Consider the following 24,643-nt stretch of genomic DNA (forward strand, 5'->3'; position numbering starts at 1 on the left):
CCAGACTCTGGAGGAAAAGGTGAACAGAAAAGAACAGATGTGTGTGCGTGTATGCAAGCTCTGTATTGGAAGCAGTTATTGAGCTGTTACAGTTTTTTAGCTATTGCACTCTGAAATTTAGTACTTTTTAAAAGAGTAGAAAATATCTATATCTATCTATCTATTCACAATGTTCTCACTAAGTTGTTACCTGAACTTTACACAAATGCAAAGAACATCTAGGAGCAAAGTTTCATGTCCAAATTGCATTTCCTTTTAAAATACAATATGCACCAGATCATAAGACTAGATTAATAGTCAAATTGTCAAATGGCACAGTCCAGTCTACCAATTTAAGTGATAGTCAACTTTATCAAGCAGGAGATGACGGCATCCCAGCTGAACTGTTCAAAATCTTGCAAGATGATGCTGCCAAGGTAATGCATGCTATATGCCAGCAAATTTGGAAAACACAAGAATGGCCATCAGACTGGAAAAAATCAACTTATATCCCCATACCAAAAAAGGGAAACACTAAAGAATGTTCAAACTATCGAACAGTGGCACTCATTTCACATGCCAGTAAGGTAATGCTCAAGATCCTGCAAGGTAGACTTCAGCAATTCATGAGCGAGAATTGCCAGATGTACAAGCTGGGTTTAGAAAAGGCAGAGGAACTAGGGACCAAATTGCCAATATCCGATGGATAATGGAAAAGGCCAGGGAGTTTCAGAAAAACATCTATTTCTGTTTTATTGACTATTCTAAAGCCTTTGACTGTGTGGACCATAACAAATTGTGGTAAGTTCTTAGTGGTATGGGGATACCAAGTCATCTTGTCTGCCTCCTGAAGAATCTGTATAACGACCAAGTAGCAACGGTAAGAACAGACCACAGAACGGACCGGTTTAAGATTGGGAAAGGAGTACGGCAGGGCTGTATACTCTCATCCTACCTATTCAACTTGTACGCAGAACACATCATGCGACATGCTGGGCTTGAGGAATCCAAGGCTGGAGTTAAAATCGCTGGAAGAAACATTAATAATCTCAGATATGCAGATGATACCACTTTGATGGCTGAAAGCAAAGAGGAATTGAGGAGTCTTATGATGAAGGTGAAAGAAGAAAGTGCAAAAGCTGGCTTGCAGCTAAACCTCAAAAAAACCAAGATTATGGCAACCAGCTTGACTGATAACTGGCAAATAGAGGGAGAAAATGTAGAAGCAGTTGAAAGACTTTGTATTTCTTGGTGCGAAGATTACTGCAGATGCTGACTACAGTCAGGAAATCAGAAGACGCTTAATCCTTGGGAGAAGAGCAATGACAAACCTCGATAAAATAGTCAAGAGCAGAGACATCACACTGACAACAAAGGTCCACATAGTTAAAGCAATGGTGTTCCCCGTAGTAACATATGGCTGCGAGAGCTGCACCATAAGGAAGGCTGAGAGAAGGAAGATCGATGCTTTTGAACTGTGGTGTTGGAGGAAAATTCTGAGAGTGCCTTGGACTGCAAGAAGATCAAACCAGTCCATCCTCCAGGAAATTAAGCCAGACTGATCACTTGAGGGAATGATATTAAAGGCAAAACTGAAATACTTTGGCCACATAATGAGAAGACAGGACACCCTGGAGAAGATGCTGATGCTAGGGAGAGTGGAGGGCAAAAGGAAGAGGGGCTGACCAAGGGCAAGGTGGATGGATGATATTCTAGAGGTGACGGACCCTTCTCTGGGGGAGCTGGGGGTGTTGACGACCAACAGGAAGCTCTGGCGTGGGCTGGTAAATGAAGTCACGAAGAGTCGGAAGCGACTAAACAAATAAACAATAAACAAGTTTATCAAAACCACCTCTATGGAAAGAGGAAGGATTTCTTAGCTCTGGCCAGGCTGGACTCATCTTTATTGCCCTCAAACTCTTCTCCATAGCACTGAATAACTGACTCTTGACTTCCAAGGTGTGGCCAATAGTACGTATTTCCATTTCAGTAGATAACCCACAAGTTGGGACACATAGTCCTCTTTTTTGATGCTTTGCGATCATCATGCTGGTGTCTGTAGCAAGCTCCATCTTCTAGCATTTGGGTTAGGCAAATATTCTAGTCCTGTGAGTTCACATACCGTAATGCCAAGATGAGTTGAGTATTAAATCAGTTTCTACTAAATTCTTCTCTCAGAGAAGATTATGAACTTTCAAGGATTGCTAGCATTCTGTGCTTTAAACAGTCTCACAAAGATTACCCAGTTACAGCTCCCTATGAGTGAATGGTTATGATTTTTTGCAGGAACGTTTGTAATACAGAAAAGGGTTGGATCACTTTAGAGCTCCTTTAAACCACAGGGGTTCTCCCCTTGCTTTCCTTGCAGCTTCTCTCTCACTGACCTAGTTTAGTGCTAACTATAATTAGTATTACACCAGCTAACAAACCATGGTTAATAGGATTTCTTTCTCTACTGCAGTGCTTAATTTAATTAGAAATAATCATATATATTTAAACAAAATAACAGATCTCTGACATCTATCATTCTATAGGACTGAACATGCAATAGCAACTCTTCCACTTAAATTCTGGGTACAGCTCCTTCCAAGATCTCCTTTATCTCTCGTGCCATGACAGAAGCTTTAAGGCATCCCAGCCCTATGTCAATTAATTTACTCTTCCCATGATGGATCAGACCTTTATTAAGTAGTACTTTCCACCAATGAAATGCATCTAAAAGTCTCAAACAAAGGGAAAGATGAAAGTCAGAGGCACCTTTCCTAGAATGTATTTGACTTTTCATCTTGGGACCTTCCCACTGGAGTGGCCATGTGGTCGAAAGTATCTGCAACAAACAACCATACCCTCACCAAAACTCCTGCTTCAATTTGCACAAGTCAATTTAGCCAGGAGACTGCTCTGCAAACTCTCTCATCCTCCTTTAAGACTGGCAGACTCGCTGCATCAGTGCTAATTTCAGCCAACATGATGTGAATATAATTGCTTCCAGATCCTTAATTTTTTTTCTTTCCATCAAATTAAAATTTACAATTTGGCAGTAACTTCTGGAGACTGAACCCAATGCTTTTGGTGGAAACAGATCATGCACCCCTAAAAAAAAATCTACTTGCTACATGATAAACCATCTTTATGTTTCTGTTCGAAATGTGATCTGGCTAGTCCTATATGCAGCTACAAACCACACTGTTTTCTGTGGCACCAAAGACGGAAGAGAGGGAGAGAAAGGCAGGAACCAGTGACTGAAAAGTGCCATTTGTAAAGTCTTGGCCTCCTAGCAGAAGTGAAGAATGCTATTTAAACTCTTCTTCACTAAGCAAAACATTTGGGGCTGCCACTGGGTCATGTGCACCCCACTTTCCTTGGCAGCCAGTTCCACCTACTTCCAAAGTATGTAGAAGGGGACACTCAGACAATTGTATTGCTAGGTATGAAGAAGGCAGATCAGTTAATATAGAGAAAAGAAACAAGATTCTTCTGGTACTTTTCCGGTGGCTGGATTTGCAAAAAATCTTTGACAAGCATTTTGAAGACATGGATGTTGAAGATTTTAGCAAGACAAATATGGAAAGGCTCATACACTGGGAGACTTCTTCCTTGAGTAAGTGTTAATTAAACAGAGTCCTACGTGCAATCATTTGCCAACTCAGAACTCCTATCTGCCTGCTGGATCAGCCACTGCCGCACACTTTTCATCCAGCATGTGTGAACATAATCTTTCCAGGCCTTCAAAGAATGTATTTTCTCCCTTTCCGTGGGAAGTGTGTGGATTTTCCGTTCCACTGTAATATTTTCCACACCCTACTCCAAAGTTTTCATGTAGAGGAAAAAGATGTTTGGCCAGAACTAGATTTAACTTAGAAGTGAGTATATATATGGGGAGGTGTGAGAGGAAAGAAGATCTACTACTTTGAAGAGGGCAATATATTGTAGTAATAACTGCAAGATGTTTGAGGATGCCCCCAACCCCTTTCCTCTCGTCCCTAAAAACAACTTTTTTCCCCAGGACAAGTGAAATGGTAAATTAGTTTTGTTCCACAACATGCTGGGCTCAGAACACTGGGACACGATTGGGCAAAATCACAGCTGTGGCAGAAGGGGTCTGTGATATGCCAGGAAGGAGGAGGAGAGTCCCTATTTCTGGTTCTTACGCAGAAGCTCCCTATGCACAGACAAGCCTTCAAGCTGGGTTCCTTCAAATATGGACTTCATTTACGAATATCAATCGAATTTATACCCTGCTGCAGTCACAGGACTCTCGGCAGCTCACAAAATAGGAATATACAATAACCGCCCAGAGTCCCTTTTCCGGGGAGATGGGCGGTGATAAATTTGATAAAATAAAATAAAATAAATAAATAAATATACATACAATAACAGGATAAAAACATAAGGCATAAGACATAGGATAATTAACACCCAGAGAGAACACATGGCATGGGGCCTCAAAACTCTTCAAGAAAAGCTCTGTCTCCAGCTTTTTTGGGAAGGCAGACAATGTCAGAGATAGACAAACCTCCAACGGAAGGGCCAGCCCCTTCCCCGAAAAGCAATGCTTCCAGGCTTTGGACCCCCTGGCTTCCTAGGAATGAGGGACAACCAGCTGCTTCTCCCAGCATGATCAGAGCAGTCAGGCCAACTATAGAGGGAGGTGCCCTCCTGCAAGCAACCTGGCACCAAGCCATGAAGGGCTTTACAGGTTGAAACCAGCACCTTAAATTGCACCCAGACTTCAGCTGCCAGCATGGCCTTGGCTGAGAATTCTGGGATTTGGTCCACACATCTGGAAAGTGTCCAGATGGGAAAAGGCTGTACTAGAACAGCTCCAAAAAGGCCAGGGGGTTGGAGATTAGTCTGTAGAGATGCTATAGCACAGACTGGAGAGACCACTCTTGGGGAAAAAGAACACCACCCTAATCTTAGTTTTCAAGGAATCCAGGATAAGTCAGCTAAATACACAAAAGGTATGAACAGCCGTGACCACAAGTCTGACTCTGAAATAGGACTTTTTTTTTCCCCTTGTGGATTCCTCCCTTCTTCACTTGTTTCTTTAATAGCTTCGTTTTGCCTCTAGGTACAATACTCTTCCTTTCCCTCCCTGTTTAATTCTGGACCTCACCTACCTCTGCTGCTTCCCTAATAATTAAGAGAAGGGTTTTCTCCCCAACCTCGTCTTTGAAAACAAAGGATGAGATACTTTCCAGCTGCAGGCAAAGTGGGAACAAAAAGCTGCTTCCCACCTTCCTCTTTTGTCCAAGGATACCCAACCAGAGGTGATTAGAGAGCAGCAGAGACAGAGGCCAGCAGAAACTGTTAGATCTGCTTTGTAGCAAGAAGACTCCTCATTTGGAGAGTCCTCATCAGGCCCTTTGTAATTCAATACTTGTAATTTTGCTGTAGATACAGTTTACAAGTCATTTGTGGGGTGGGGGTGGGGGTGGGGAGGGAAGCAGATCAGCAAAGGATCCCTCCCCACATCCCCAGTTTTGGAGCAAAGCCACAACAAAATATTCAGTTGCCTAAATGGTGGCATAATCACCCTTGCTGAATACTGTATGTTTAAGGAGAGATTGGATAGCCACTGGTCAGGGATGGATGCTTAAATCATTATGATTCTACTCCCCAAATTATAAAACTAAAGGCTTCAGAAGAGGACAGCAACCAAGAGTGCATCTGTATGCAGAAAGACTGAGAACTCATTTCAGTTCTGATGTTCAGAATTCTTGAGATCTGGTATCTTTAATTCCAACTGTATTTTTTGCACATTGGCTTCGGTTGGTGGGTTTGAGGGAGGACATCAAGAGACAGATCCCACAAGCCTGATATCTGCTCTAGCTCTCTTCTGTTCTAAGACTTTATCATGCCCACAATTCAAAATTAAGTGCACTTTAATCTTGTGCAAAGGCACACAGCCTAGAAAGCAAAGGTGAAGCATGAAGCAAGACATGATAAAACACTTGCTTCACACTCACGAGGTCCCAGGATCAACCCCTGGTGTATCCAGAGAAAAACTTTGATCTAAAACCCTGGAAAGCCACTGCCAGTTACCACAGATTATTGCCTCAGTATAAGACAGCTTCTTATGCTCATGATCGACAAACACAATTTTAAAAGGACAGGTGTCACCATTCCGGAAAGTTTGTGATATTACAGGTAGTCCTCACTTACCGACCACAATTGGGATTGGCAACTCTGTTGCTAAGCGACATGGTTGTTACATGAAATGTCATGTGACTGCGTGGGATCTATGACATCAGTTCCGCTGCAGTTGTTAAGCGAATCACCGGCAGTCATTAAGTGCAACATCACATGATCGCGACTGCAGACTTCCTGCTGGCTTCCCCATCGACTTTGCTTGTTGGAAGCTGGCTATGAAGGTCGTAAATGGTGATCATGTGACTGCAGGATGCTGTGACTATTGTAAATGCACACTGGTTGCAAAGTGCCCAAATCACGATCAAGTGACTGTGGGGACACTATAATGGTCCCAAGTTCGAGGACTGGTCGTAAACCTACTTTTTCAGCACCGTTGCAACTTTGAACAGTTACTGAATGAGGCAGTCAGCAAGTGAGGACTACCTGTAATATAAGGAAAGAAAGAAATCCCTGTCTCCAACTAGCTTGCAATTACATTTTTAACTGTAGCAGGAAATATCAACATGAAGGTAGGACAGGGGGTTAGAAAAACTGAAGAATTGGAAAAGCATAAGCATGTAGACAAATGTACCTAAAGTAAGATCTAGCCAGACTATTCACTGTACACCATTTGCTGAAGTGATTAGAAATGTACAAGGGCAGATGCCAGTCTTGAGCAGAAGACCATTTGTGAGATGGGACTTTGGGTTTCTCTCCTCCTTCTTTAACCCTCTGGATCAGATCTGAAGACACACAAGGGCTGTAAGGGACAAGGGCATCTGCTCTCTTAAAGTTCCATTTTCAGAAACAGGCAACAGTATCTGCCCTAATGTTCAGTCAACCCCATTCAAAACAATGGCCAAATCTTATTTTCTAATAGCATAAATAAGTTTGACTCCTGGGGAATATCCTTGGGTTGGTGATGTTTGTCTGTTATTCTGTGGACAGAGGGCTCATTTCTGGAGTTCTGTGACAGCAGGAAAGAGGGAGATGGGAAGGTGGAATGCCATATGGCTGGATAACTGGCAGGAAGACCAGAAGAGGGAGGGAAGATCATGCAGCTGTATTACTCCTGCCATTGACCTTGTCAAATTAGAATGATAACATGAAATATGGCTTAGCCCAGAAATTAAGCATTTTTGGATGGTAGCAATACCAGTAGGACTTTCTATGTTCAGTTCTTGCAAAATCAAAAGACATGCAAACACCTTTTGTAGAAGTACTGAAGCATTTCTACTTAACTATACAGAGTTACAGTCATGATTTATTTTGGCACACTAAATACAAATCAATAATACACTATTCTTATTTGGAATGGAGCACTGAAAGTAAACATGTATTTATTATTCAGCTACAACAGAAGAAACTAGAAGGTGCTCAGAAAGAAGACATGAATCAATATACTTACCGTGTCCTGGTTCCATAATTTTATAATTCGTGAATCAGCAGAAATAATCAAATCTAATGCATTGTGGAACTGGATTGTTTTGACTGGCAGACCATATTGGTGATCCTTCATTATTAATGGATTACTCGATCGAAGATCATAAAGTAAGACCTGGCAGCCAGAAAAAACAGGTCAATTTTTGTGGTCAGGTATTGTTTAATACAGGTACAAATCTAAAATATACATTTACATTCTCAAATTGAAAATAATAAAAAGGAGAGATTTTGATCTATTGAGTATTCTGTAAACCCATCCCATGGACTTCTAAGCAACAAAATCTATTAAAATAATTTATACTATTGGTCTGCAAATGAAGCAATATTAGGCATTATTCTATTTAGCATAACTATTAGATCTTTTTGTATTAAAATACTATGGAGCAGAAAAGCTGCTGTAGACTAGCTGAACCCACATCTCATTATATGCTTGACAAATCCCTATTTGTATGTTACAAAATACAGGAATTTTGGATCAAATTGTAACTTGCTAGAGTGAATCACCCAGCCATTATTCTGGTTGGGCTATAGTGATCTCATTATATTCAAGAGCAGTGTTTCATTCACCCTTTAAAACTTTAAGAGGAGCTAGAACAACAATCCTCCGGACTATGAATTATACTAATATTCCAGTTTGGTTTGGTGTAGTTGGCTGGTGTGTTTTGTTTTGTTTTTACGGGAAAGCACTGCAAAAAACACTCATCAATAACCCAACTTAATATGCAACACATCAACTAACCCCTTGAAGAACCCAGAAGAATAAGCAGACTTAGACTTGCTTTAGAATTAGGCCATCTGAATTACAAAACTTCCAACACCACATTCCCTTCACAAGCTCAACTAATCTGATTATGTGAACATTCCGTTCAAAATATAGTCTCTTTCACTCTTCACTTTAACATCCAGAGAGTTTACTTAAGGAGTGCAGCAAGGAGGTGTACTGCATACCTGCCCTGTGGATGTTCCAACAGCCATCTTCAAACTTCCATCAAACTTCAGGGCAGAAACAGAGGGCAGGCCACCTATCCTGAGAGAATTCAAATACATTTCATTCAGATACAGTAAATGTCATCATAATCCGGACCCAGACTTATCAACCAAAATCTGCATCTGATAGCATGCTATTTCTGTTAAAAATATTACATGGGAGAGGTATTTAGGAAGAATATCAAGAAATTTCCATACTCTTGATCAGCAGTCACACTGTTTAAAGCACAATCCAATACCCCAACTCGATTTCTCAGTCTAGGATCCCAGCATTCCACCTTTCCCTGAGAAAAACAAAGAAAAATACCACTCAGTATTCAGAAATAATTCACCATGGTTCATCTGTTTCCTGATCTGCTTTTTACCAAAATCACTGAATTACTTTTCAAGGGGATCTTTGGAATAATGCACATCTATTCCTCCAGTTAAAATATTTTGCTGCATTCAAATCTGACATAATTTTACCCAATTCTGAACAACTCAGGAGATTCAAAAGGTAGAACACAGAGCATCTGCAGAACATCAGCCAGCTGAATTATTTAGAGTGCCCTGAACTCTATTAGGGAAGAAAGGGCCATAAGGTCCAGTTGTGATTGTCTGGCTGAGCACTTAGCCAGTAAAATTGTTTATAATCACTCCAAGCTGATGAGATTGTAGAGGCAATGTCTAGCAGTATTATCCAGGAAGTTTTTGAGCTTCAGGAAGTGAACAGGGTTTTCGATGATGGTAGCTCTGCCATGTGTGGACTCCTGCCTCCCCTGGCTCCTCATGGTGGCGAGCAAGGAGACAGGGAGTTGAATCTAGTGGTCAACACCTCTTTGTGGGAAGGCGAGGTTCCAGCAGCCTTGAAAGCGGTGAGGGCAGCCCTGTATCCAACTTTGATGGATAGCTACTATCCAACCTTTTTTTTAGAGAAGGTTGTTGAGAAAGCAGTAGGGCAATAATAGGGGGAACTCTGGAAGATGCAGCATATCTGGGCCCATGGCAGTATGGATTCAGGCCTGTCTACTCAGGAATAAACCTTGTTAATTCAACAGAACTATTCCTACCTACTCTTAGATAAAAGGGTACAGAAGTGACGCTTCAATAAATGTTAATTATGATGTAACTTTTTATAGTAAGAATGCCTCCAGCCAAAATATTATATCCAACACAGACAACTTCTCCTGCCAGCAATCTCCTTTTCCAGGATATGCTGTTCCATTTCCTAGTTATCTTTTCTTGTTTCCAAAAATCAATGTTCTCTGCCCAGTATTTAACAACACTTATTGAGATTTTCCTGCTATTATTTTCCACTAAAGATTTGGAGATGATTTTTTAAATGTACTTCTAGAAACACTACACTTCCCTTATATCTTGTACTACCTCCCACTTCGGCGTGAGTGATGCTGTTCTGACCAAAAAATGGAACCATCTCTGGAGAAAGTCACTTACCTCAACTGTCCCAGTGGCAAATAAACCATGTACAGGATTTATGTCGCATACATGATTCTCTCTGGAAAATAACAATAATGAATTTTTAATACAGATAAGGAATAAAATCCTAAAGAATCAAGTTTGTCAGAAATATCAAAGCCAATCAAAACATATAGAGACCAGAAATATTATAGGTCCAATTGAATTCAGTGGCTTGCATTTGAATTACTGTATTTTGTTTCTGATACAAAATATGCAACGTAATATAAATATAAAACCAGGAATTATCACAGAAGAAATAATCAAAAACTTGCTTCTCTTCTAAAATATCTCAGATACAAATATCTATTCTTAACAGGCCATCCTGGCCCAATCTGCAGGTGATTCTAACAAATGCTTTATCACCTGGGAATGTCTCAGGGAGATGTATTTAAAGTAGCTCTTCCCTTCTAGCCCTCAGCACTCAATTATTATTTCTAGTTCAAATGTAACGAGAAGCTTTGTTAACACAGTAGATCAGACTTATTTTACAACTTGTGGAAAGAAAACGGCAAAGCAAAAAAGAAAGTGGGGGTTGCAGGCAGGAAGATTCCCCCTGCTTTTCCTGGACTATTCAGTTGATTTTAGAATTAGTGTAATGTGCAAATGCTGACAATGAATGACAATGAATAATATTAAACATGTATATTGTACATATAGTGTGTGACTGTGTGTATATACATACATACACACACACACACTGTACACACACACATGTATAAATACCAATACCAGATTGTTTATAAATTAGTTTGTGATCCATCCATGGTATTTTCACAGACAGATCTTACATAGTTTGGCTCCACCTACTGGAAAAAAATGCCTATGTCAAAAAGCAGAAGAAACACTTACGAAGCATCTGTCTGTAGAGAATTCAAATACCTTCCTTGTTCCAGATTTAGCCTGTATATTTCAGAGCTGCAACGAGAAAGAAAATATTCATTTTTCCTTTTGATTACTGAGACTTACAAAGACAGATAAAAATCATGCAAGCTCCATGGAGAATACCTACTTTTTGGCTTTGCAACGAGATTTCCCAACAACTCTGGAAAAAATTGGGTATATTTTTTTTTTAAAAACCACTCTTTATTCCCACCCACAAGTGGTGAGATCTAAAAGGAAGTGAGTTTGGGTTGTAAAACAGTGATGGGCAAGCTGAGAGGATCTCCAGGCTTACCAACAGCAGCCAGGTACAAAATAATAGCTCAAATTGATGATCTATGCTTAGAAATAAGACACCTGGTTCCTCTAGGCATACCTTTAAGACATATATTGGAACCAAGGCTGAGAAGTCTTTTCACACAAAAATCCACCTCCTAATTCCTCCAAACATTATTTTTTTAGTTACTTAATTAGGAGTCTTAACAGCTGGCAGTAGCTGCCTGACTGTCTGGACTCCAAGCAGGATTAGGCCTGGTTAGTACTCTGATGGGATTCCTCTGCAGAATACCAGGACTGTATCCTAGAGTGGGAGACTGAAAAAAAATCCCACTTGTGCAAAATACTTTTGCATTTTTCTAAAGAAAATGGCATGGACCTGTCTATAAAGTCAAGAGGAGACCAGCTTGACCTGAAGAATAGAAGAAACAATAAAGCCTTTCAGGCATTGCTACTTGGGAGCCAGAAACTCAGTCACATCACCCAAAGCACCACTAAGAGAACGTGCTTGCAGTGACACTGAAATTCTCCCCCAAACCTTCTGCGAAATACAGAGATACTGGTAGATGTACAGATTCCTCTCCAAACATCAATAAGGAAAATGTGACTTCAGTGTATAAGCTCTTAGTGTCATTCCACTTCCTCCTTTCTAACAAGTCAAGAAAAATATTTGCTTTATTGTTTGGAAAGAACATAGACCTGGCCTTGGAAATAGGGGAGGAATGAGCACTCCATCAAGGGGGGAATTTCAGAAAAAAATTACTTAATCTTGAGAAAGAAAAAAGCATGAAAAAGAAACTCAAACTCAAAATAATCCCACCTTCATTCTGTTTGGGGCAGAGACAAACACAGACAGGCTTTCAAGATTCTGTTATTCTATCCTACAACAGTAAAGAACATTTCAGGAATCTCTGCTGTGCCTGTATCTTGACCTTGCCTACCTCAAAGGGCTGACAATTATTACTCATGGAAAGGACTGGATTATGTTTCAAAGCTGCAATTACACTTTAAAAAACATTTTTTTAAATGTCATTTAATTTTCCAAGATTTCCAGTTATGATTTTGCAGTCCTTTTAAAAATGTTTTTAAAATGAATTTAGATCCTCAATCCTTCACAAAATTGAAATGTGCCACAAATATATCAGGAAACTATTTGATTTCTGAAAAGCACTGCAGTAATTGTGCTTGACCTATGTAGAAATGCTTATAAAATAATTCCATCTCTTTACTCAGGAGGAGAGAGAGAAAATGAATTTTCAAGGAAAAAGAAGAACTAGTCAAAGTTATTTCCCATAAGCACTATAGGAAAATACAAGTAGAATTAGGTAACAATTCAAAACATCACAAATACCTTGCTCCTACAAAGTATAAGTCGCAGGATGGATAATGATATGAGAAATCTCTTCCAAATTTTGGTATTCTTGTCCTATAATAACGGCCATGTTGTGAATGAAATTCCACGTATCTGTCACTGTGCAAGAAAACTATCTGAAAAATACAAGCCACAGAACTAAGTTTAAGAGGATTACTTCTCCCAGCTGATACTTATAAAAGGTTATTTTTTGCAGCCTCATTAAAACAAAACAAAACAGTTGTTTAAAACGAAGAATTTATCATTCAAAAAATGTAACTGTAAATCTTTGAAAGTATGCTTTGCTTCAGGAATCGTTCCAACTAGGGCCTTCTTGAAGCAAAGCTGTGAAGTGAAGCAGTGCCACACTTATCTTCACTGAAAAAGAGTGGCTCTCTTTTTGCATACAAGCAGCTTCTCTCTGTACACAATAGCTACTGTTGGTACAGCGGTCCCCTGACACAGGTTGGACCCTGCCTCATCTCTCTGGCAAGGTGGACCAAGGCATTTTCATGAGGTGTTTTTTCTCATGGAGACACAGCAAGGGGCTGTGTCAAGCGGCTCCTTGTCTGGGATGGTCTGAGGAGTTCTGCTCAGGGCAGGGGGTTGGACTAGAAGACCTTCAAGGTCCTCTCCAATCTTACAATTCTCTGACAAGGCAAACAGCAAGCCATCTACACCCTATTAAGCATGTGAACCCTGTTTCAGAAATACAGAAGATGTAACAAGGCATACTGACATCACATTAACTCAGTCTGGTTCTCTGTTTCATAAAGCTAACATGCCACATACAGGTATATGGCAGAGCAAATTGCATTATGTTGAAAATTGTATTACCTGAGTAGGTTCACACATCAGGCTAAGCCAAGATTTACAAAATAAACCACAACTGGCTTATTCCCACAGCACATTAAAACACAGCCAAGCTAAAATTAGGCTTTAAGGTAATGTGTGATCCTAGTCAGAATAGATATCTTTCAAACAGCTTTCACCTGCAGTACTACAAATTTGTCCAAAGTTGGCTTAACATTATTTGGAGGGACATACTTATTCCCGCCAGCTACACCTGCATGTCAGCTATGCTATTTACTTCCTGCTAATTAGCATGGTGATTAAGAGCTCAAGTTCAAATCTCTGGTCAGCCTTGACCACAGGCTTTTTCAGTTTTGGTCACCATCAGCCTGACGGAAAACAATATCTTCTCTAAAAGATCTAACTAATCGCAGTTCTATCAAGAGATCAGGACCATATTCTTTCTCAGTTTCTTAAGTCTTTTTGTAGCTTAAGAGGGGGAGGCAATCACACAGGCTAAAACCATGAGAAGGTTCTTCAACAGATTTACTCCAAATTTACTATTTAAACATAAAATTTAAAAATGAAAAGTTGACGTACCTTTGAGTAATCATCTGATAAAATATCAAACGTGACCACTGAGGAGATGAAAAGTAGATTATAAATCAACCACATATTAACTGTTCCACATCATGCCATTCCCCACTTTTTCAAGACTCAATTACATCATCTGCCGAACGGTCTTTGATCTTACAGCCGGAGACAGGGGAGGGGGCTGGAACAGGCACAGCCATTGCAGCTCTCCATTTGCCTTCTCCCTCAAAGATCTCTCTCAGGCTTTTGATTCACGGTACTGCCACATCTGGAACCCAGAGCCTCCACAAGGAGGGCTGCAACCAGTTTCAGCCCATCCTCTTATGACTGTAAAAAGATGTCTACCTCTCCCTCTCCCATAAGTTTCAAGGGCCCAGGAGAAGTAATGGCAAGAATTAAATTTGTATATCCCCGATTCCCAATGACTCTGGGAATTCCTTCAAAGTTGCTTTCATAGCTCTCTAATGGCTTTCTGCTTTAGAGTCATTTATATGTAATAAAACAGGGGAGCAGTCATGCACTTATCCTGGATAAGCAACAAATGATTACAAGCCTACATACTGTTTGAATGTCCTGCCCAGATATGATCTATATCAGATGTTTCTAGAAGATAATCCTCAAAAATCCCCAAGAGATCATTTCCTCACTGTATCCATCTTTTTTAGTTGCATCTAAACATGAATACACCCACCATTCCACTGCAGTGGACACAATGCAAAGAATGAAGAGGAGGATCCAGGCCCAGCAAGCCCTTCCTCCTCCAATGATAATTTCTTTAAAATCAGGAGTGTTTCAAAAGCACTACAATGTTCTGCCCAGTCAGAGTGAAGTTTCTTAAAATTCCAGTTTTCCACGTTCATATATTTTCAAAGAAGAAAAACAATTCAGTTTTCTACAATACATTTTCCAAAGAAGGAAAACAGCACACACTGAAACTGTGCTGCATCTTCATACTCGAAGACTGAGCTTTTCCCCCTACCACTGGGGCCAAGATGTTAGCTGAACCTGATACAGTATGAATGTTTTATTATGTGTTATGGGATAGTTTTGGAGCCTCAGTTACATTGCATTGTATTGTGGTTATTTTATTTTGCTTTATATTGTTTTTTATCATGTACTGTTAGCCTCCCAGAGTCACTAGGCTGAGATGGGTGCCCTTATAAATTCTATAAACAAACAAATAAATAGTACAATTATTGTATAAACAACAACAAAAAAATTCTAACCACTTAGGGTGCAGCTCCTACCTGCTCCCCCAGGAGAAAGCTTCACAGATCAAAGGTGTACTTATTTCCAAGCAAACATGCATAGATTTGCACTTTGAGATTTTTTCTGTGCCTAATTTATCATTCATATTTATTTCCATCATAATCAAGATTACTAACCTTCAGCATCTAAGCATCTTTCAAATTTCATAGATAACTGATAGGTATCAAAACATCGGACCCTTGGCTTGTACGTGCCTGTTAAAAAATTATATTTGACATCAAAGAGAAAAGAAACACTCAGAGGTTGGGTTTTCTAAAAGAGATTTTGATCTAGAAATTAATGGATGTGCAAAACAAAAATACTCTGAAATTTTGTTTTTAATTAGTAAAATTAAATAATGAAAATGGTCCTAGTCAAACATTATGTTCATGTTTCATATACAAATGTGTTTTCTATGCAGGCCAAATATGTACATATATGCACATGTATATATGTTTTATAAAAACTGCTAGCGGTGGCTCCCAGAGCAGCCATTTTGTAACAGTGCCCACAACATGTCTTTAATATTCTCTCAGTGTGTCCTTGGGACCAGCAAGTTTGGAAACCCAGAAACTCTTTGCTAATTTCAGCATTATGTCAAAATTCTTTTTTGATATTATTAAAGTTAATACATTAATGCATAATGCATAATGTACACAACCATGTTCTACCATCCTAACCTTTGCAAGGTTTAGTGCCACTAGACACTTATCAGATTTGTGTGTAATCTCCAGAACCCAGCATTGCTCAACCCTAATCTCACTCTTGCAAGTTTATTAACACTTTACACTTCAGAGCAGGCACATTTGCAGAATAATTGTTTAATAGAAGCTGTTCTCAGAAAGGAGCTGGTTTTAGCCAAACTCACCCGTTGCCATTACATACTGTCCATCTTGTGACACCTTGATCTTGGTGCTAACAGCAGGCATATCAAAATCCTGGATAAGCTCAATTCTCCTATGAATATCTTAAAAAAATGAAATAAAAATGGAAGAAAGGCTGCACAGCGAACACATCACTACAGTAAGACATTAATGGCGACAGCACTGATTAACATTGCCCAACTTGGTCCTAAATACCCTTTGTATACCCTCTCCTTATGCAATGTGGCCTGGTAAAATGTTTCTGCACCTCCCCACCCCCACAACTGCCTTTTGTCCCCTCTTTGCATTTACCATACAGTATTGCCATGAACCCTGCATCTCTTTCCTCAAATGTGCTTCTGACAGACTAACACAAGGAAAGAAAATATATTCTTCAAATTTTTCTCAACCCCTGCTAACCACATGGTTTTCTTTTAACCATACAGGTTTCCCACCACTTTCTCATAGAATGTTTTTTCTCTTTCCCAGTCTAGCCTAAAGCCCCTGGACTTGCTGATGATCTCTCATCCAAATACTAACCAGGTCCAACTCTGCCTAGCTTTTTGAAGAACCAAGGTGAGCTAAAAATTGCCACCTGCTGTGACAATAAAATGAAGAACAAGTCTAATTCTTCTCTTTTGTTGATCAATTTTTCTTTGCCAGCTTCAGAGTTCTCAGTATTCCCATTGTAATACTGAAATATTGGTATTTTTGTCTTTTGGGTCAATGCTTCAGGGAATTGCCTCAATTTTTTTCCCACTTGTGCTAATAAAATACTTTTTATTTTAAAAAGTCTGGCCTCATGTATACTATTCCATCTTGGAAAACTTGTGTGTTCTGCTATCTAAAACTCTTAACACTCACTTTGTGCTCCTAGGCCTTTAACCAAACAAACTAGCTTCAGGATATTCTATACTGGACTAAAACAACATGCCAATGTCCAGAACAAGACTAACGAGAGTTAATCTTAGAGGAACTAGAAATATACTTCCAACAGCCATTTATGCACTAAAAGACCTCATTCACTGAAAATGAAAAAGTAACTTGCAGATGTACTGTATCTAGTGAATAAATGTCCATAGCAACCATTCCAACAGCCAACTGAATTTCACAAGACAATTATTTTTTTAAAAGAGAAATACTTTCCCAGTTTAAAACACCCCCCCCACAGAGAGAACAGCAAAGAATGTTCTTCCTTCCAACATTAATGAAATACAGAAGCTACAGTTGATGGAGACATGACTTCAGCTTGGTATCATGAAACAGTTTTGAAATCAGAAATGAACGAACATAACTCTTTTTAGTATAAAATAAGGACAACTCACCAACATTTTTCTTTTGAAGTGCTCTTTTTTTTCTATCAGAAAGCCACTGTAAACAAAAACAAAAACAGAACCCTGAGGTTGGATGATCTGTGGAAAAGAGGAATGATGTTCTAGAAGGCCAGTTTATATCTTTAAAAACTTCAGCTAAAATACTTTCAGCTTGCAGAGGGTTACATATTAAAAATACAATAAAATCAAATAAAGCGATGATGTAGAAGGATCCAACATGGCAACTGAGCATTCACAAGTGCTGAACAATCACCCGACTTTGTAACTAAGCATATCTTTACCATCACAAGTAGCATACTACAAAATTAAGAACTCAAGGAATACGTAAGCCATTGATTATAAATGTTCATCACCACTGTGCAGGTGACTGCGAGGTAATTCCCTGCAGTCACTGAACATTTGTTTTTCTTTCAAGAAGCTGAAGGGGGACACACTGTATTCACCTTGACAGCTTACAAATCTTAGATCGTGTAATCAGGGTCTAGTGAACTCAGTAGTATAGTTAGAAAAGTGCTGTTTCAAAAAAATTACTCCAACTTTCACCTAAAGGAAGTATGAATTTTGCAACAAAACTTATTATATACATAAAAACACCTTTTCCCAGTTTTGTATCTTTCAGCTGTGGTAGAATTTAATTCCTAGCCAGCATGTCAACAAAAAAGTGTACTCTTAAATAGCCCAACTGTTCACAAAGGGGAAAGGAGGGGGAAAAGGCTACAGTTTTCTGCTTATCCTGAGAATTAGTTCAATGAAGGTACAGTCCAAATATCTGTCAGTAAGCCTTGCAGAATTCAACAGTAGACAGACTACACCATGAATGATATTACAGGTAGTCCTTGCTTACCAACCACTCATTCAGTGACCATTCAAAGTTATGATGGCACTGAACAAAGGGACTTACTACCAGTCCTTGAAGTTGAGGCCATTGCAGTGTGCCTATGGTCATGCAATTACAATTTGGGTGCTTGGCAATTGGTACACATTTAAGATGGTTGCAGCATCCTGAGGTCACTTGATCACCATTTGCGATCTTCACAGCCAGATTCCGACAATCAAAGTCACATGATTTTTTACTTTTCAGCCATGTCGCTTAGCAACAGAGTTACCTATCCTAATTGCGGTTATCTGTACAGGTAGTCCTCAACTTACAACCATTTGTTTAGTGACCATTCGAAGTTACAACAGCACTGGGAAAAGTGACTTATGACTAGTCCTCGCACTTACAACTGTCACAGCATCCCTGTAGTCACAGGATCAAAATTTGGGTGCTTGGCAACCAGCATGTATTTACAATGGTTGCAACGTCCCAAAGCCATGTGATCACCATTTGTGACCTTCCCAGCCAGCTTCCAACAAGCAAAGTCAATGGGGGAAGCCAGATAGCTTAACGACCATGTGATTCACTTAACAACTGCAGTGATTCGCTTAACACTGTAGCAGAAAAGGTCATAAAATTGGCATGACTCACTTAACAACTGCCTCGCTTGGTGACAGAAGTTCCTGTCCCAATTGTGGTTGTAAGTCAAGGACTACCTGCATGTCCACAGGATTACAGTTCTAAAACCTACATCTTGTTGAATAAAAACAATCACCTTGCCTAAATCTGACACAGTATTCTCAAACAGAAAAATGGATAGAATGCACTTCTCTTTTGGCTCTCTATAGCTATGAGAGAGTGCCAAACAAATGATAAAGAAAAATAATCCTGGATAAGCAGCCACAAGTAAGGCGATGCCAGGCAATATTTTGTGGTTCATTACAAATTAGCTCTATCTCCAAGGCTTGTTTAATCAGCTTTTCATTCTCACAATCAAGTCAGAGGTAGACATATAAAAAGGGAGTGATGTTTGCAGCACTTTAAAGCGGACTTCTCAAACCTAGACAACTGCCAAAAGTGTGGACTGCAGCTCCCAGATTTCTTAGCACCAGCTGTGATGGGTCGAGAATTCTGGGAATTGAAGCCATATATCTGGAAGATACCCAAGTTGTGGAATGCTGCCTTCAAAAATAATACAATATATGTTCATAATAAATATTTAACATGAATGATCCCAAAGCAGCTTACTTCCAAGTAAGTATAAATAAGATGGCAGCCTAACCTCTTCCAAAAGCATGAGATTTTATGTATTATCTGTTTTTATCGGAGGGTCAAATAGATTTAAAAGGCAAAACGACTGGATCTGAAGATGAGCTGCCTTTATGGAAGCTTCATCCAGCCAGGTCCACAGACGTTCTTGGAATACTCCTTTCTCATCGTCCTGAAACAGTGACACTGCGGGCTTCGGGAATACTAGATGTTTTTCGTAAGGCCAGAAATACTCTTCCCCTGGTTAGCCAGGCAAGAGGCAGCAAACGCGGTGAGCTCTTCGAGATGCGTTAGTAGGGAACTGAAGCGCACAATTCGCCTTTGGGCATCGCGCCGAGCGAAAGGCACGCGCTCTACCAAGCAGCACAGCGCGCGGGGAGGGCAAAGCGGCGGGTGTCGCGTGACGGGAAAGGCGCTCCGGCACTCACCTCAGGCAGGCTCCGGCCGGCACTCAGGCTGTAGATCTTCACCTCGTTGAGGTTGGAGACCTGCATGCCGCCCCACTTCCCGCACCAGACCAGGCTTCACTTCCGGGTGCGAGAGGCAGTCCTTCCGGCCATACAGTGGGGAAAACCTATCAAAAGGCGGCGAACCGCTTTCGTCACAGATCGAAAGATGACGTTGCGGCGTGCTCCCTTCTTCAGCTCATTTGTGCTGGGTTGCCCTCTGCAGAAGGAGTTGGTTGTGCGCTTCCTCCTTTCAGGGTGGACCTTTTTCTTCGTTTGTCCGGAAAGGAGAGGATGGAAAAAAACGTTGCCACCAGCTCTGAACCTGGGTGTGGGTTTGGTGGGAAGACCCTTCCCGAAGTGCATGCTTGAAAGTGTACACGGGCTCCTGACCCCCTTCTCCAAACCAGGGGCAAGTTCCCCACTTCCCTCTTCCTGGCTGTATGTGGCTCTCAGCGTGTTCTTACATGCCAGTTGGCTTCATGCTCAGGCTTTTCCCTGGACTGAATGAGGGCCTGGCATCCCCCATCCCAACCACCCCAAACGGAGAACAAGAAAGCCGGCAAAGCATTGTGGGAGTTGAAGTCCACACATCTTAAAGTTGCCAAGGTTGAGAAACACTGAAATAGGCAATAACAGCAGCAGCCAGGGTAATTAAAATGTCTAAGTAGCATACACATTTGAAATTAACAGAGACATATTTAAAAGCTTGGAAGAATATACTGTTACCATCTTTGCTGGATGCCAGGCACATCTTCCTGGAAAGGCCATTCCGATAGGAGGGGCTACCGCTGAAAAAGCCCCTTCCACCTGCCATCTTCAATACCAGAGGGTTGTTGTTTATTTGTTTAGTCGCTTCCGACTCTTCGTGACTTCATGGACCAGCCCACGCCAGAGCTTCCTGTCGGTCAACACCCCCAACTCCCCCAGGGACGAGTCCGTCACCTCTAGAATATCATCCATCCACCTTGCCCTTGGTCGGCCCCTCTTCCTTTTGCCCTCCACTCTCCCTAGCATCAGCATCTTCTCCAGAGGGTACCCAGAGCAAAACTGTGAAGATGAACATAGGGTGCAGATGGAAGAAAAAGAAGTAGGAAGAGGTGTTCCACCAGACATTGGGACCCCAAGCTACAAAGAGCTTGATGGGTGAAAATCAGCACTAGAATTGCAACCAGATACACAATAGGAACCAGCAAAAATATTAAATTGGCCAAATATGTTGATAATGTCCAATTACAATCAGTCCCTTCGCTGCAATGTGAATGCGTATTTCTCTGTGACTGGATTGTGTGTATGAAAAGGAATAGTTGGGATATACAGCTGGAGGGTCAGTTTTATAAATAGGGCACCTTAAGCAGTTAATGTTGATCAGTACTTATTCAATTAATTTATTTTTTGCCTTCTGTTTTAATGTATGGTTTCTCGGCATATAGACACACACAAATGCATATGCAAGTGTGTCCCATCTGCATGTTTATCTGAAATGAGAAAATACCCAGGTCTGTTTTTTAACTGAGGTTAATGTATCTAAGTTAATAATGTGGGAAGCTGGCTTTGGATAGAATCTTGTCTCCGTTTATGTAGATTATTTCTGTCTACTCTTTATTTGAGGAGTGGGTCATCTTAATGTAGGATTGTGTTCCTTTCTAATAAATATGATAAATGAAATTTCTTGATCATCTTAAAGGCAACCACAAAAATTACATTGCAATAATCTAAATTAGAAGATATAAAGGCATGAATTACTGAGACTACCTTTGTACATGCATGGCTGTAGACAGAACACTAGCCTAAACTGCTAAAAGCCTCCCTCTGTACCATAAATGCCATGAGACTGAACAGAAATCGTCCAGAAGAACCGCCAAAACCTAATTCAGCCTTTCTAGAGAGATACTATGGTAATTGGTATTGAGAGCTACTGAAATGTCCAGGCAAATCAACAGGGTTGTATTCTAGGCAAAGATCATTCTACAGGACAACCAAGACAGTTTAAGTGCCAAAACAGGCCTAATCCCTGGTTGAAATAAGTATAGTCCCAAGGGAAATTGATTAATTTAATTGAAGAATGCCTGGAGCTGACATTCAAGCACCATTTGCTTGATCCTTCATCCAGGAAGTCATAAATTAAATACTTGGCCAAAACCAGACCCAATTCCTGGTTAAAATAGATCTATCCTCAATTGAAACGGATCCATTTCATTGACAAATGTCTGGAAATGATATTCAAGCATCATTTAGTTGATCCATCATCCAGGAAGATATGTTGACCACAGACATATTGTAACAACAATTTTTGTGGATAAATGCAGCATTTTGCCATATTACTGGAAGTTGACTCATTTTTTTCCCTAGATGATATTAAAATGTATCTTTAATTATAAAACAGATGCAACAAGTTTGAAGTGTTGTTTTCCTTATAAATAGACATTCTGGAGATTTATGGGTTGTTTGGGGTACCTTTAAGGCATATATAGTGGTCATATTATTGCTTAAGCTTCATGGAAAAAGAGTTAAGAAGAGAATATGGGGGGGGGGGAAGTGAGGAAACTTGAGCACATATGCAAATCAACATACCACAGAATTTTATGAAGGGTTTTGAAAGCTAATGGCTATCACTTAGACATAATGTGAAGTTTCTGTTTATAATCAAGTTCCAGAAATATCAGGTGAAGTGTCTAGAGATTTATTGCTGGGCTGGGCATGAAATTAGTGTATCAAAACAAGAATATAGCTAGCAAAACTGGCAAATAGTATACAGACATTATTATTATTATCCAAGCAGAGTCATTAGAGCAGATAGATAGATAGATAGATAGATAGATAGATAGATAGATAGATAGATATTCTTTTAATTTTTTTAAAAATCACAATCTGCTTTTATAAAAGGTCACCAACCCTTTGATCTTAGATTACTAATTGACATTAATACAGATTCATAAAAATTGAAATCAGTGGTGTTAGTTTAACTGGATGTGGAAAAGGCCTTTAATCCAGAAATTTCTGAAGTAAGTTTTACTTAAATGTGGATTAAAGTCCTGTTTCTGTCTGTAACAGTACAAGCCTGTGCAGCAACAAAATGTTGGAGGCTGGGACATAGCCCAACTGGCTTCCTTCTCCATTTATGTGTAGCAGAAAATGTTGACCCATTGCCACTAGCAATCAAGTAAAAGTCAGTAACTCTCATTGACATGGAACCAGGAAAGAGCCCTGGAAACACCAAAGTAATCTTTTGGCATTGGGGAGATGATTTCTAGGAAATACCTTGTCAGACAATGAATATGCATTGCTGTTTCACTAGCCATGCTGCTCACTTCTTCAGAGTGGAAATGGATCCAAAACTGAACTCCATTATCCATATCATGCCTTTTTATAAGACCACATTCAAGGGAGTGGAATGCCCACACTGATTTTCAGACCATTCTCTCCATATTAAGTTTCCACAGTGCCAAATACGGCTCTTCAGGAAGGCATTCAGAGATAGGTGAAGGAGACCATGCTCCCCCCAAACAGTGGCCTTGTGGATTGGCTGCAATTTTATTATAAATTAGTCCTCTTGTTAATTTTAATCCCACTTGTGCCAGTGTGGTAAACTGCTGAGAGTCTTTGAAAATGGAGTGGCTTATAAACTAAAATCAAAACAGAAATACAAATAAACCAATTGCTGGCTATTGTGTAGATGACAAGTGATATCCTTCCTCCCTATTAAAATCTTGTGCTGCTTTAAAAATTAATAAATGTATTAGGCCTCATCTTAGATGGACTATAATTTATTTCGTAAGAATCTGTGTAAAATTATCAGCTAGAGTAAGCAAAGCTAATTCACTTAAGGAGAGAAACCCTACTTTATTTAACAATGGCATAGTTGAGAGTGAGATTGTCTCACTCAGGGGCAGGGAACAGATGAAGGTTCTGGAAAGGGGCAGAAAAGAGAGGCTGTCAGGATATATTTGTGCCCTTCTTTAGAAGAAAGTAGGAAAGGCACTATGCAAATTATTATATAGGGTAGGGGGTTATCATGATTCCATTTTCATGTACAAACCCAATTATTGGTTATCTCAGTAGGGTCTGTTTTCAGGGACAGAGAATTGTGGTTACAGAAAGATAGATACGATTTAGTCCAATGCTTATTTTTAGGTGCAGTTTAGAAAAATCTGGGTTAATACTTCATACGCTCCTCAGATCTTTCAAAAATTGGCAATAAGTAACCAATTTCAGCCTTGTACCAAAGTATCTTGAAAGGGAAGGGAAATCTTGCACCTGCCCTTCATAATTCGGGCGTCCTGGAAAAAATTCTAAGGCCTCTCCATCTGGGCGTGTGCGCGCCTCCATCGCCTGACAGCGGGCGAGACCCCCTGGAGGAATGGTCCTTCCCTGGCAGCCGCCTCGAAGAGCTGAACCCCGCGAAGGCGGAGGGAGAGGCCACGGAGGAGCTTCCGCAAGCGCCACCGGCAAGCGAAAGGCGGGGGGGGGCGGCGGCTGGGCTACCTCCTGCAAAAGGCTCCGCGCCCTTCAAAGGTCCATCCCTTCTCTCCGGTGCCCGCTGAGAGGAGGAGAAGGGGCCACGCCTCGGAGCTGCACTTGCTGCTGGCTATGGAAGGGGCCGCTGCTACAAGGTGAGAAGCGCCCGCGGTGTATCCCGTGGACTTGGCGTAAGTAAAGCCGCCGGAAACTTTTCCCACCGCCTCCTTGAAAACGCAGGTGGCGGCGGCGGCGCTCCCCGGCGAGGCTCTGGGTGGAGTGGGCGCACGGTGGTTTCGGAAGGAGACCCGAAA

General features: G+C 40.5%; 1 protein-coding gene across 1 annotated transcript in view; it reads right to left on the reverse strand.

Annotated features, from left to right (window-relative positions):
- Positions 1 to 19,969, reverse strand: part of NOL10 (nucleolar protein 10) — a 50,607-nt gene extending 30,638 nt beyond the window's left edge. Inside the window, exons 1-11 of the mRNA XM_063314541.1 lie at positions 19,854 to 19,969; positions 17,331 to 17,376; positions 16,011 to 16,109; positions 15,280 to 15,357; positions 13,901 to 13,938; positions 12,509 to 12,645; positions 10,852 to 10,917; positions 9,979 to 10,039; positions 8,743 to 8,828; positions 8,506 to 8,584; positions 7,523 to 7,672 (exon numbers count right to left, since the gene is read on the reverse strand). Of these exons, the coding sequence (XP_063170611.1) occupies positions 7,523 to 7,672; positions 8,506 to 8,584; positions 8,743 to 8,828; positions 9,979 to 10,039; positions 10,852 to 10,917; positions 12,509 to 12,645; positions 13,901 to 13,938; positions 15,280 to 15,357; positions 16,011 to 16,109; positions 17,331 to 17,376; positions 19,854 to 19,919 (906 nt within the window). The 5' untranslated portion in view covers positions 19,920 to 19,969. The remainder of the gene's footprint in view (positions 1 to 7,522; positions 7,673 to 8,505; positions 8,585 to 8,742; positions 8,829 to 9,978; positions 10,040 to 10,851; positions 10,918 to 12,508; positions 12,646 to 13,900; positions 13,939 to 15,279; positions 15,358 to 16,010; positions 16,110 to 17,330; positions 17,377 to 19,853) is intronic.
- Positions 19,970 to 24,643: the final 4,674 nt, after the last annotated feature.

Source organism: Candoia aspera, chromosome 1 (assembly GCF_035149785.1).
Source record: "Candoia aspera isolate rCanAsp1 chromosome 1, rCanAsp1.hap2, whole genome shotgun sequence".
NCBI classification, from domain to species: domain Eukaryota; kingdom Metazoa; phylum Chordata; class Lepidosauria; order Squamata; family Boidae; genus Candoia; species Candoia aspera.